The 12,929-nt window shown below is 43.0% G+C and overlaps 1 protein-coding gene across 1 annotated transcript; it reads right to left on the reverse strand.

Annotated features, from left to right (window-relative positions):
- Positions 1–2,713: 2,713 nt before the first annotated feature.
- On the reverse strand, positions 2,714–12,569 carry Il1a (interleukin 1 alpha). The gene is made up of 7 exons (XM_075963825.1): positions 12,515–12,569; positions 11,840–11,894; positions 10,766–10,814; positions 9,353–9,581; positions 7,471–7,644; positions 6,028–6,146; positions 2,714–4,047 (listed from the first exon to the last, which is right to left on the reverse strand). The coding sequence occupies exons 2-7, from the start codon at positions 11,884–11,886 to the stop codon at positions 3,859–3,861; spliced, it is 807 nt and encodes a 268-aa protein (XP_075819940.1). The 5' UTR covers positions 11,887–11,894; positions 12,515–12,569; the 3' UTR covers positions 2,714–3,858.
- Between the last annotated feature and the right edge of the window lie 360 nt (positions 12,570–12,929).

A 12,929-nucleotide genomic window follows, 5' to 3' on the forward strand; every position in this document is an offset into this window, starting at 1 on the left:
GCGCCTGGCGGTTGGCCCCGGGGCTTCCTCGAGGCGCTGCGATTGGAGGATCGTGCGGGGCGGGACCGGCCGGTGGCCGGGTCACTTCCGCGGCTGTGGCTCTGCCCCGGGCGCCGGTGGATGAGGCTCGAGTTGACAGGCAGGCGCGCAAAGGCTTAGTGCTTTTTGTAGCCAGATAAGGACAGTTGTGGCAGTTAGACAAACAGGGAAAAACAATGCTCTGTATCAGTTAGTCTGGTTTGGCTGCAAATAATAGCATGCCAAGTGAAAGTGGTCCGTAGTAGTTTTTGTTTTCATTCTGTGGCCAAATACCTGAATGAAACAAGTTAACAGACTTACACTGGCATATGGTTTCAGAGGGTTCAAGCCAGGATTTCTTGGTCTCTTCACTTGGGCAGAGCATCCTGGCAGAAGGCATGTGTGACGGAGGCTTTCTTTACCTACTTCGGACAGGAAACAGGAGTACAGGAAGAGGCAAGGGCAAGTGAGCTACTCCTCTAAGGATCTAGCACATTCTAGTAGGTCCCTTTCACTAGTTCCCAACAATGCATCACATTACAAAATCATTAAAGGATCGCTCCACTGATTAGGCCATGATCAAATTGCTTCTGGAAGTGTTCTCAGAAACATACTCAGAGATTAAGGAAAAGAGAGGAAGAAGATAGTGAGGGGTGGAGAAGAATGTCATAGAGGGTTGGAAGAGCAAGAGGTTAGAAGAGCTTAAACAAAAAGAACAAAGAAGATTTCACAATAGTGAGAAAATTTAAATCACAAATTTAGATAAATCTAAGAATGGAAGTAAAACACAAAAACATAATAGGTCATTTAAACAAAATAACATCAACTAGGTAAAGTTTAAATGCTACCAAAAGTCCACTAGACAGCGCATTGATGAGCCTGAGCCTGGTCTACAATGAGTTCCAGGACAGCCAGGAAACCCTGTCTTGAAAAACCAAAAAAAAAAAAAAAAAAAAAAAAAAAGCAGCCACCAGAAAGAAAAAAGAACCATGGAGAAAGAAAAGAGAGTGGAAGGAAGAAAGAAAGCACCGCCATTACCATAAGGGTAATTAATTAGATGAGTGCTTGAAGGGCGATAAAAAAAACCAAGATCACAAAAGGGTGTTGTTGCTTGTGTTGTTTTTAATACGATAAGGACAAGACACTCATGGTTAAGAGCGTGTATTGCTTTTTCAGGCCACCACAGCTGGTTCCCAGCACTCATTTTAGGCAACTAAAAGCTGCCTGTAACTGCAGCCCCATGGGGTCTCACAGTCTGACATCCCCTTGTGTGACTAAACATTTCCTGGGGAGACACAACATGCATGTCTACTCACTTTGACAGGGATTCCAAGACAGGCAAAAGGAGGCTACCACCAGAGTCCAACTTGGTGGGCCGATGAGTCTTACTGGGGCTACATACAAGAATATGGGTAAGAGTTACTGCACATGCCAGCTGTTCTAATCTTTGTGAATTTTCAAAGCTTTTTCTTTTCTTTTTTGAGATAGAGTCTATTATTTCTTATTCCGAGTTTCTTCTTCTCTAGGCCACAGGAAAGCAGCTTCCAGTCTGCTGAAAAACTGCTACTTGTTTTTGATGGTACTTTGTCTGAGTGTGGACATCAGCATGCACACACACTGAATATATATTGTATTCACTAACTGAACCTGGGAATATAATTTTCAATGTTATCTGAATACTGGCAGCTAACAAAAAAAAAGAAAGAAAAACTATGAAATCTGTTTTTTTTTAATGTATTTTTTGAGATAGCAATGAGACATAACAAAAGGTAAGAACAAAATTCATCATAGCAAAGTTGGACAAACCAAGCCAACAGAAAGATAAAAGAGGCCGAGGAGAAGACACAAGAATCAGAGACCTACTCTTTCGCATACGCAGGAGGCCCATAAAAATACTAAGCTGGAAGCTATAGTATGTATGCAGAGGACCTGGTTCAGACCCATGGCGGCCCTGTGACGACTTCTTCAGTCTCTGTGAATTCTTATTAGCTTTGCTCAGTTGTTTTAGAGGGTCTTGTTCTCCTGATGTCCTCAATACCCCTGTGTCCTCCTGCCTCCACTTCCATGGGGTTCATTGAACTCTGAGGGGAGGGATTTGAGGGAGACATCTCTTTTAGAGCTATGTGGGAGCCTGGTTTTGTAAAGTGGCACTAACTGTGGTGAGTTATCTGAAAGTCTAACCAGTTGTTCCTAACAGTGAGGTAATGAAGACAACAAATAAACAAACCTTCACAATATTAAAAAAACAAAAAAAGCAAAACAGCTGTTGTGGGACAATCTTTGTATACTGTGAAGATGTGTCTCTGCCAAGGTGCCTTCTGATTGGTCTAATAAAGAATTGATGAGCCAATAGCTAGGCAGGAGAGGGTAGGCGGGACTTCTAGGAAGAGAAAGGAACTCTGGGAAGAAAAGGGGCAGAATTCATCAGTGAGACCTGGGGAAGCTGGGTAAATAGCATGGAGGAGGGTAATGAGCTATGTGGCAGAAAGTAGATGAATATAAACAGGTTAATTTAAGTTATAAGAGCGAGCTGGGAAAAGGCCTAAGTTAAGGCCTAGCTTTCATAATTAATAAGAAGTTTCATGTCATTATTTGGGAGCTGGTGGTGCAAAGAAAGCCTGACAACAAACAACCATCCCATTGCAAAACCCAAGAAAAAAGATAACAAATAAATATATATTAGTTCAAACTCGTTTTATTAAATTAGGATCAGCAACAATGCACTGATTATTATTATTGACAGTCATGCGGCACTGTGATTTGACAACAAAGTTGGAACCCAGGGGAAACACTGATTGCATCCTAGAAAGCAAACTTCCAGTAGCAGTGATGTGGTTGTCACAGCTCAGATCTTCCCATCCTTGGATTGCTGGATTTAATTACAGGTCAGGTTGAATGATGTAAGAATACCCAGACAGCTTTAGGGACAAAAGGGGGAAAGACTGGCCCAATAATCATCTTAAATGAACTAAGTAAACGATACAGATTTGTGGTCATAATTACAGGGCTCTCGAGTATGAGAATGTAGAGCGAACTTCCTGGCTGTGGAGAAAGCCTAGCGTCTACAGCATGGTGCTCTGGAGTAGCCACATCTGACTGACTCCACCTAGAACACCCCGCTGCTGAGGATCCTGGTCAAGCTCAGAGGACTTAAGGGTGTGCCATAAATAATATAATTATCATAAATATATTTATAAATACATATATAAAATAACTTAAAAATAACATTCAACGTTCTGTCTTCTTCTTGAGGCATGTTCCAGGAGGATTTCATCCAAATGCTCTCATTGGAATTAAACCCACTGAGGTAGGAAAGATGCAGCTATTGTCCCTTTCCTTTTGAATACGATAGAGTTAGGTTTAGAGCTGAGTTCTTCTAACTTTACCCTACTCAAGCAGCAGTTTGGAAGCAGAAGGTACACGGTCCGATTGACAGCACGGGGCTGTGGGTTCTCATCCCTGGGGCTGTGGGTTCTCATCCCTACTGCTACCGAGTACTTTCCAGTTTCCTTACGCTGTAGTTAGCTCATCTCTCAGATGGGTAGAGTTCTTTTGCTCACACCAGCTCTGTTCCTCCTGAGAACGTCATGAAGAATAATAATTAAAGTGATTAGTACTGTACTAAGTACAGGGTGCTCTTTAAATAACAAATGCCATTGTGTATCGGGGTTGGTTCCAGTAGGTTCTGCTCTTCTCTCACAAAGAGGATAAACATTCATTTCGAATTACAAAGGCTCAGCACGTGCTGGGCAAGTGACTCAGGGTGAAGGGCCTTCCTGTACACGGTACATACGCTGTGGGCACTTCCCAGGTCAGTAGACTCCAGAAATAAGGCTGCTCTTACGAGATCTGGAAGTCTGTCATGGAGGGCAGCCCCTTGGCCAGATGCACCCGGCTCTGTTCTTTGGTGGCGATAAACTGCTCTGGGTAGGCAGCTGATGTGAAGTAGTTCTTAGAGTTGATCTGTTTCCAGAAGAAAACGAGGTCGACCTCGCTCCCCGTGATGACTTTTGGTGTTTCAGGCAGCTCCTGTGATTAGCAAAACGGAGATCCGTTGGTGCACGAGAAGGTGTTGGGAAAAAAACTGGAGTGTCACCTCTGGTGTCTGGCCTTCGTGACAAACAGCACTCCAGAAGCCTGACTCAGATATGATCCAGGCTCCTTCATTTGTTCACTCAACAAACATTTATCAAGCATGCTTATTCGGTGTATGGTCCAGACTAATCATGAGTTGATTTCCTTAGTTACTTGGAGAGAAATCTAAATGAATCATGAAGACTGTCATTGATACCAGCATCTCCCTGTATCCAGACAAGTGGGATGAAACACTGCATGTGTGTATTCTGTCTTTAATGCTGGCACCGGGTCCTCTCACCAAATCTGAATGCCAATAATTTTAAGACCTCTAAACATTCTGACCCCCCTGAGTATACAAATCACACATTTCTGGAAACAGTAGATCATTGAGATAATATTTATCTCTACATTTCAGTCAAAAAAGTTAACCATATCCATACACACAAAAATAATTAACTGAAACCCCACAATGCTTCCCTGATCGATTTAGCTGCTGGCTGCTTTGAACACAACCTTTTTAGACTGTCCTCTTCCTTTGAGTGTGAACAAATCCTAACAATAACCTTCATGGAAAAACGCATTTCAAATTATGTGTTTGGTAAGACTCCTTTTTGGAACTCATTTTAAGCTACAAGTAAATAACCTGATCAGCTTCCTTGGGGTTTCAAATCAGCAAGAACAGTACTGTCCAGACCCGTTCATCCCATGCTTTACCTTCTCCTTGCGTTGTTCTGCCTCCGGATGACTAGACCAGGTCTGTTCCCTTCTACATGTTCCCCTTATCCTTCTGCCACCCTTCACCTATAGCTTCCCAGCTGAGCTCTCTGCTTCTCTAGTGCTTTCCTTCCAGACTACTGTCCACTTAAGACATGTAACTGATACCAGCACCCCGCATGGTCTGGAACCCTTGTGGCTTTCAATTGTGTATCAAACGGCCAGGGCCAAGAGTCCTCCACTGATCCTTACAGCTGGCTGGTGTGTTCAGGAAGTGCCAGAGAATGCAGATTCTTGTGGGTGTGGGATGGCCCACCTGTACCTCTTGTTAGCCAGTCTTGCCAGGGAGCTCCGCTTTTGTCCCTCCCTCTAAATAACACGCCACCATTTTTCTCTCTTAGGACCTTGTGCATTTTCCGTCCAATACTTTCCGTTTTTGCTGTTGTCTGTTTGACTTGTCTATTGTCTGTGTACTAGAGTACTATGTCCCATAAAGTTAGGGATCTTGACTTGCCACACTCCATAGCTTTTAATGCTGTACTTGAAAAAGAGAAGGCTCTCAGTAAACAATGGCTTGTTGAATGAAGTCATGAATGAAGCTACTGCCCTACTTAGTAGATGACACTTTCATTTTATTTGATTCAGACGGAGAAATATGGGTGCCCACATGCATTTTAGGGAAACTGGAGGCATTTACTGAATGAGAGTCACATTCTTCTCCATGGTAAAAATGCCTAATGCTTAAATGTAGGCGTGTGTGTGTGTGTGTGTGTGTGTGTGTGTGTGTGTGTGTGTGTGCGTGTGTGTGTGTTTGAGAGAGATGGCTATAGAGAACATGGGGATGGAATGAGAGACAAAAGTATCACCAATGGACCAGTGGAGTGCGAAAGCTAAGGTTTGAGTGTTGTGGCTCTTAGCTTTTGGTTTCATGTGTGTTAGCAAGTGGTTAATTCTCTCTGCTCTCAGTGGGCTCATTTGAGTTTCTTTTGGTTGGCCTCATTGTCATAATGTCCAGTACTACGCAAAACAGATGGAAGATGTCAGCAAAGATCAACAGAACAAACGGATGCTCTGGGGTGGGAGGCGAATACAGTCAGGGAGTGAAAGGTGGGCAAGTGGTGGCTGCGGCAGGAGGGAGACTGTGGCCACCCTAGGGGGACATCTGCCTACTGGGATCATTTACAGAGGAGGGCAAGACTGAGATGGACGTCAACTGACCTTCAGCAGCACAGGCTCGTCTTCACCTTGGGCACTCACAAACAGCTGGGTGTTTGAGAGTTTCAGAGTAACAGGAAATTTAGAGTCGTCCGATGAGTAGGCATACATGTCAAATTTTACTGTCAAAGAATAAGCCAGAAAGAAAGTAAATTCACTACTTTTTTTTTTAATATAAAAGAGGTGTTTATATAGGTGTGTGTGTGTGTGTGTTTGTGTCTGTAAAAATAGACCCCCAACTCTGGTATAAATGAATACACCATATTTATTTGTGGAGGTCAGGAGTGGAATTTTATACATTGTCGTGTCCTTTACCATGTCTCTGCTGTAAATAATGCTTCTAAAGCTTTCTATTTGAGTAGAATGCTTAAGGACCAAATTCTTGCTGAATCTCTTACAATTACAATAGTGGAATAAGACCTCGACATTTGTTGGTTTATGAGTTCCTAATGGCTTAAAATGGAGCAATCTAAGACCCCCCCCCCCACACACACAGACATCCAGCACAGTAAAATGACTGGCTCTTTTAGTACTACTAGAAATGTAAATAGGAACCATAGGGGCAGGAGCTGTGGTCAGTGACAGAGCACTTGCTTCCTGCGTATCTGGCTTGCATTTGATTTCTTGCACCAAAAACCATGTGTGTGTGTGTGTGTGTGTGTGTGTGTGTGTGTGTGTGTGTGTGTGTGTGTGTCGGGGAGGGGGGAGGCATAGACTAAGTCGATAGGTGAGGGAAACTGTGGTAAATAGGAAATAGAAGACACAGCAATTCGCAAATGTCACAGAGCAGAAAGCATGGCAACTGGAGTGCACGGTGTCTCTATTCAGAAAGAACCCTGCCTGCTTACTATAAAGTTGCTGCCGGGGTTCTTTAAAAATAATTTAAAAATAATCTTGTATATTGATGATGCATTCTGCATCTAAAGCAGGTTTTTTATAGAATCTGGGTCTGCATAACAAGAAATTTTGGACACTGAATTTCGTTCTTCAGATCCCATTGCAGTTAGGGGCTGTTTGGCTTTCCCATCAGATTAGCAAGCTCTTCCTAACTGCACACTCGCTGTAAGCTTTCTAGCAGATAGTGCCTGACTGCGCCTTGTTAGCCGCTAGGCAAGTCATTAAATGTTTGTGATGCTCAGTTTTCTCTTCTTTAAAATCAGAATAGCGAGATTGTGTTGAGAATCTCTACGAGCACCAAAGAGACGGTACATCAGAAAGCTCTCCGTGCCCTGTAGTGAGCTCAGGCAGGAAGCTGCGCTCTGGTGGTATAGATCTGGATGCTAGGCTGTCCTTTCCAGGGATTCTTGGTGGGGGTGGGGTGCTTCTTTCTGTTCTAGAAGAATCGTGCAAAGCCAGGGAGATAGATAGGTTTGTGCTTTAAAAGCAGAAAGTTTGAACGAAACAAAGAAAGCCAAGGAGGGGAGGAGGGACAGGGTGGCCGTTTACCTTCATGTTGCAGATCAGTTAGCGGGACAGCTCTGAGATGCACCTTGTCCACATCCAGGCATAGGTTTTGATTGAGGGAATCATTCATGACGAAATTCGACTTGATAAGCCTTGACCGTCTGTATATCACATTATTCTGGAAGACGTGAGGTGCTGAATCCGATTGGATGGTCTCTAGAATCAGTATCACAAGCTCAGGTTACTGCCTAGTGACAAGTATAGATGTTGTACACGTGCTAACACAAGCGTCAGATGTAGCTGTGAGTGAGACTGTAGGGGTAGCCAAGCCAGACAGAACAACCAGACTTGGAATCAATCAGCAGAAGGCTTGATTCCAGCTAAGGTTTTTCTTATGGTTATTTCTTAATTTTTTTTGTAAACCAATTTATAAGGCAATACTTTTATTTTACTTTTTAAAAGAGTTCTTGAGAAACTTTTACATTTTTGCACTTTTCTTTCTGTCATTATAAAACCCTGGTTGGCTTGGAATTCACACTACAGACAAGAATAGTCTCGAACTCACAGATATTCTCCTGCCTCTGCCGTCCACTGGGATTAAAGGTGTTAGCCACCATGCCTGACCCTGTTAGCAGGTTTCCAAGTGACAAGGAAGATTACAAGTATTCCCAATCTATATTTTTCCGATGAATGTATGCTAAGAGTAAATGTGTTAAAATGGTATACCACAGTGATATGTCCCCACTATATGTAATACATATGTTACATATATATGTGCCAAAGGTACAAGTCTACCATCTTCCTGGAATGTGTGTGTATGAGTAGCTTCATTAATCTTCAGGTTATGACTAATTTCACTTCTAGGATGCTTTTCTAAGGAAATGAATGGGGACAGAAATTGACACAGATGTTTATTGTCACTTCAGTGTTGAAAAATTCGTCTGTGGAGTATCTATAATATATCAAATGAGAAAGGCTGGATATGAGATCGTGTGTATTCCAGGGATGATGATGGACATGTTTGCCCTCGTGTGCATCTGCATGCACAAAAGACTTTAAGGAAACATGCCATGGTGTTGGTAGGGTTAAAACTTGGGTGACAAAACGGAGTGACTGTCAATGTTCGTTCTTATGCCTTGTTTTATTTTAAATTTTTTTCTAGGTGGAGAAGTATTTGTTGTCTAGGTTTTATATTAAAATGAATACTTGGTTTGTATTTCCTGTGAAGGAATGAACAACAAAGACACGAAAGAAAAACCCAGGGTTCTCATAGTCAGGTCGGACGGAATTAGCCATGAGGGTTTCCCACGTGGAGACTGAGCCTCATTTCCTCATATAGAAAAGGAGAGGGAAGGTTGTTTTGCAGCCTACAAAGGGCGTGGTCATCAATAAATTAGTAGTGGTACAACATTAACAAAGGCAATGGGAGTACTAATAACAATGGCTGACATTTCTTGGGTGATGATGTCACAGTAGGCGTCCTAGTCTACATTGTTTTGAGGTACTGGCTCATTTCATCTTTACAGGAACCCAGTGAGGTGTAAGACTTGGTCATCTCTATTCACAGAATGGGGAACTGGAGGCCAGAGAGATTGAGGAACGTGACTAAGGAGGTGGCACTAGAAGAGGTCATGAGCTAATGGACTAGGACCGCTTTCTCTCCAACCAAAGGTCTCTACTTGACCTTCACAACACAGCCAAGAAAGGAGCCCTTGAGCAAGTGTGCTAGACTCAGGCTGTCTTTGAACTCTCGCCCTTGGAGAAGAGCCGCATTTAGGTTTTCTTTGTTTAGTTATCAAGCCAATGTCTGGTTGCTTTCCTGTTATTTTGGTTCCAGGTTTTATTTTCTTTCTACTCCATTGTCACCATTCGCCAAAAAAATAAAAAAAACAAAATTGTATTTTTGTTATGTTTTATCCCTTACCTTCTAAATTATGGGTCATGGCCTCCAGGTCATCTTCAGCAAAGACTTGATCGAAACCCAGCCGCCTCTTCTTCAAAACCTTCCCTTGGTCTGATGTTGCTGCCACCATCACTAGGCTCTCCTCGAAGGTGAAGTTGGACATCTTTGAGGTTTCGGAAGCTCTCAGAGACACAAATTTGTCCGTGCATTTCTCATGAAGCGAGCCATAGCTTGCCTCATAGAAGGATTTCTGTGAGGAAAGGAAGTGGCACCTCAGAGCTTACCTACGACCTCATGAGGAGACTCTTTAGTAGGGTCTGTATTGCATCCTACAGACTTAGTGATGGGGATCTCCATTTTGGCTGTGGGGAACCAAACTGTGCCTCATCCCCTGCTCTTCCCTCGTCCTCCACTGCCCTTCTTTCCCTCCCACTCCATTCCTTCTTTTCTCCTTTTTTGGATTTCCCTGAAGTCATATGATTTGGGGTGGGGGAGGTCTTTTCACCCAATTTCATGCTCAAAACTAAAACATGTTGATGACATAGGTTAACACATGATCCTGGTAAGTGAGATCCTTCCATCAAGAGATCTGACATCTACTTGAGAGTGCTCAAAATATTCTGGCCCCTTGTATTGCCTGATCATATTTAACCAACTTGAAGATTCAAAATATTTTTTTTAAAAATAAATGACATCTGTACTGAATATGTGAATCCTTTTATTATTACTTCCTGAATAATGTAGTCACTGATTGACAAGTATAACCTAGAATTATTCTTACAGCATTTGCATTGTGGCAGGTGTGGCTAAGTCATCGACAAACGATTTAAAGTCATTTGAGAATACATGCATATTTTATACAAATAGAAGGCCATTTATTATAAGGGACATGGACATCTACAGAAGGTGATCTCCCTGGGGGGCTTGTAATCCAGCCCCCATGGATGTCTTCGGCACAGCTTTTCTTCTGGAAGGAGCCTTTAAACCCACTATCACAGATATACGAAATAACTCACTGAGTGTGTGCAACGTTTTCCCTTTCTTTTCGCTAGCTTCCTCCACCTCATCCCTGTGGGCTATCGGGCTATCTCTGACCTCTGGCGTTAGTGTCAGAGAATGGTGTCAGCAAGACTCCAGGTGAGGCGGACTGAAGCAACTGGCTAAGGATGACAAAATTAACATTTTGAAGGAACCTGGCCCAGAAACAAGGGCTTCAGGCAGCTCTTCTCTGTTATGGAAGAGTCAATGAACATGAGGAACGCAGTTAACTACTAGGTTAGAGAGGTAAGTGGTCTCATGAATAAAAAAATAAATGTACTTTAGACTCTAGTGAGGTTGAAACAAACCCCTCACTGTGCTTTTCTGGTAGAGGGGCTGGTGTGTAAAGAGAAAAAGAGAAAATCCGGCTCTATAAAATGATAATCATGGACTTACCTGATTCAGAGAGAGGTGGTCAATGGCAGAATTGTATTCTTCATTTTCACTGTCAAAAACATATAACAAGACTGTATTTTTGTTCATCATTTTACTATGGTTGGTAGCTATACGTATTTCAATGGCCACATTAACTTTAGGTAATACAGGCAACATTCCTGAATACTGATTTAGACACAGGCACTATTGAGTCCGAGTGCTCTAACACAGCAATGGGTCTTAGTGAATGTTTAAGAGTTACTCCATTTTTAGCAGAACCCGATCCCAGTCAGGATGAGAATCGGCTCTACAGTAACCTGGTCACATGAACACACCCACACCCACCATTACTCTTATCTTTGAAAAGCTAAAGACTTCTACATATTCATGTCTACACACATAGTAATTCATTTGTCACTAATTTGGAATTAGAAATTATTAAAACAGCTTTGTGCTTTATCTGTAAAAGAAATCAGGCATGACTAATAAATCAAAGAGCCTTAATTGGCTGAAACTCCTTAGAAGAAAAGAGAAACTTAGGAAGCACCACAGACACACGTCATACTCGCTAAAGCAGATTCATAATTGGACAGGAGCTAAGCAATATTTTAATTTTTCATTATTCAATATTTTTCATTATCACTAACATTAATAGTAAACAACAAGAATATCACGTTAGTTAAGAATGTTCTAGAATTTCAACTCTGCTCATTTGTCTTCTCTATCAAGTTGAAGCTTGACTGTGGGTGTGAGTTCACATGCCCAAAGAGCCGTTTCCTCCTCCTGACTGGGATCAGGGTCTCCCGAGAATGAAATCTCTCTCAAACAGTTGGTGAGAACCTGCTGCTGAAGCAGGGCACACCAACCCTTTAGAGTGCCTAGGCTGATGCCAGTATAAAATTACACCGGAGTCAGTGTGCAACAAAAATATTCTTCTGTAATTTCTATTTCTCTCAATGAAATACCAGTTTAGCATGTTGGATGTGCCATCTTTTCAGGTCTTCTCTAGTCTGGCCTGACAACATGGCCCCTGGCTGGCTGCTTTAACTCCTAGTTGGATTCATTGAATCACAAAAAGTAGGATGTGTTTCTTACCTGTAACAGTTCTTCAGGTCTTCAAACAAATCAGGAACTTTGGCCATCTTGACTTCTGCAAGAGAACACCAGTGGCTGTCAGCTCCCCACCTCTGAACCCCGTGCTCGCAAGGGTGGTGACCCTGCTTTGAGCTTCTTGAGAAACTCCAGTGAGTGGCTGACTTTTCACGTGGCCCAACTTTTCCTCTATTCTGCTTCACACTTCCTTCCATTTTCTGTGTATGCTCTGGTCCCCTCTACCAGCTTGGTCATTTGCTTTAGAATGTTTTCTCTCTCCTGGCATTGTTTGTGTCCAGCCCATCCCGTCACACTAGTAGGCATTCCGTGTAAGGTGGCCAGGAAAAAGGAGAAGAATGAAAACCACCCGAGTGAGGTCTCTGCCTTGAGCAGAGGCCAGGGAGAAACAGCCCGACAGCCTGGGAACGTGCAGATCTTCCTCATTTTTGTCACTAGAGATATCCTATCTCCAGGACAAGAAATCTTGTTCAGCTGCTCCCCTGGTTCCTTATCACTAGAAAGAGAATTCTTCTCTCAGTCTGTGATCCCAGCTCACACACCAAATCAGGAACAACGAGAAAAGAAAAGAGAACATTCCATAGCCTTACAGAAGGTGCCTAGAGAGAAGATAGTCAAGGAGCAAACGAAAGACAGCCTCAGATGCGATAAGGACAATACCTTGGCAGACACGAGCGCCAGTGAGGTGACTCCTTCTGTGCCTTGGAGACTTGTGTCTGAGTCAGGCTTCTCGTCTTTTATAATCATCTCCCTCAAGTAGGTGTGGCCATGAGTGCGTCACTGGGAATTTACAGGAGGTCATTCTGCTTTGTATCTTTCTAGGTTCACTCTGCTTGATACTGGCCAAAATGCAGAGTCGACACTCGGTCATAACGCTGCTTGCAAAGACTCCAGGGGCTGTGGACTTGGTTCATGTACTCATAGCTTGTTCTACCCCACTGCAAACATGCAGTCGTTCAAAAAGGGAAGCGCAGCAGGAAGCTCACCAAGAACCTAAGAGCATTCGGTGGAAGATGAGGGCAGAAACCCTCCAATCAGAGGGCTCGACTGAGTAGGATGGCAGCTTCAGGGGTAC

Source organism: Microtus pennsylvanicus, chromosome 2, assembly GCF_037038515.1.
Source record: "Microtus pennsylvanicus isolate mMicPen1 chromosome 2, mMicPen1.hap1, whole genome shotgun sequence".
Taxonomy (NCBI): Eukaryota; Metazoa; Chordata; class Mammalia; order Rodentia; family Cricetidae; genus Microtus; species Microtus pennsylvanicus.

Excerpts from the sequence above, each read along its gene's own strand:
- Il1a (XM_075963825.1), bottom strand. The coding sequence starts at position 11,886 with ATGGCCAAAGTTCCTGATTTGTTTGAAGACCTGAAGAACTGTTACAG. Across the intron at positions 7,645-9,352 it reads CATGACCCATAATTTAGAAG|AGACCATCCAATCGGATTCA; the intron begins GTAAGGGATAAA and ends TACTGATTCTAG. Across the intron at positions 4,048-6,027 it reads ACGAGCCTGTGCTGCTGAAG|GAGCTGCCTGAAACACCAAA; the intron begins GTCAGTTGACGT and ends TGCTAATCACAG.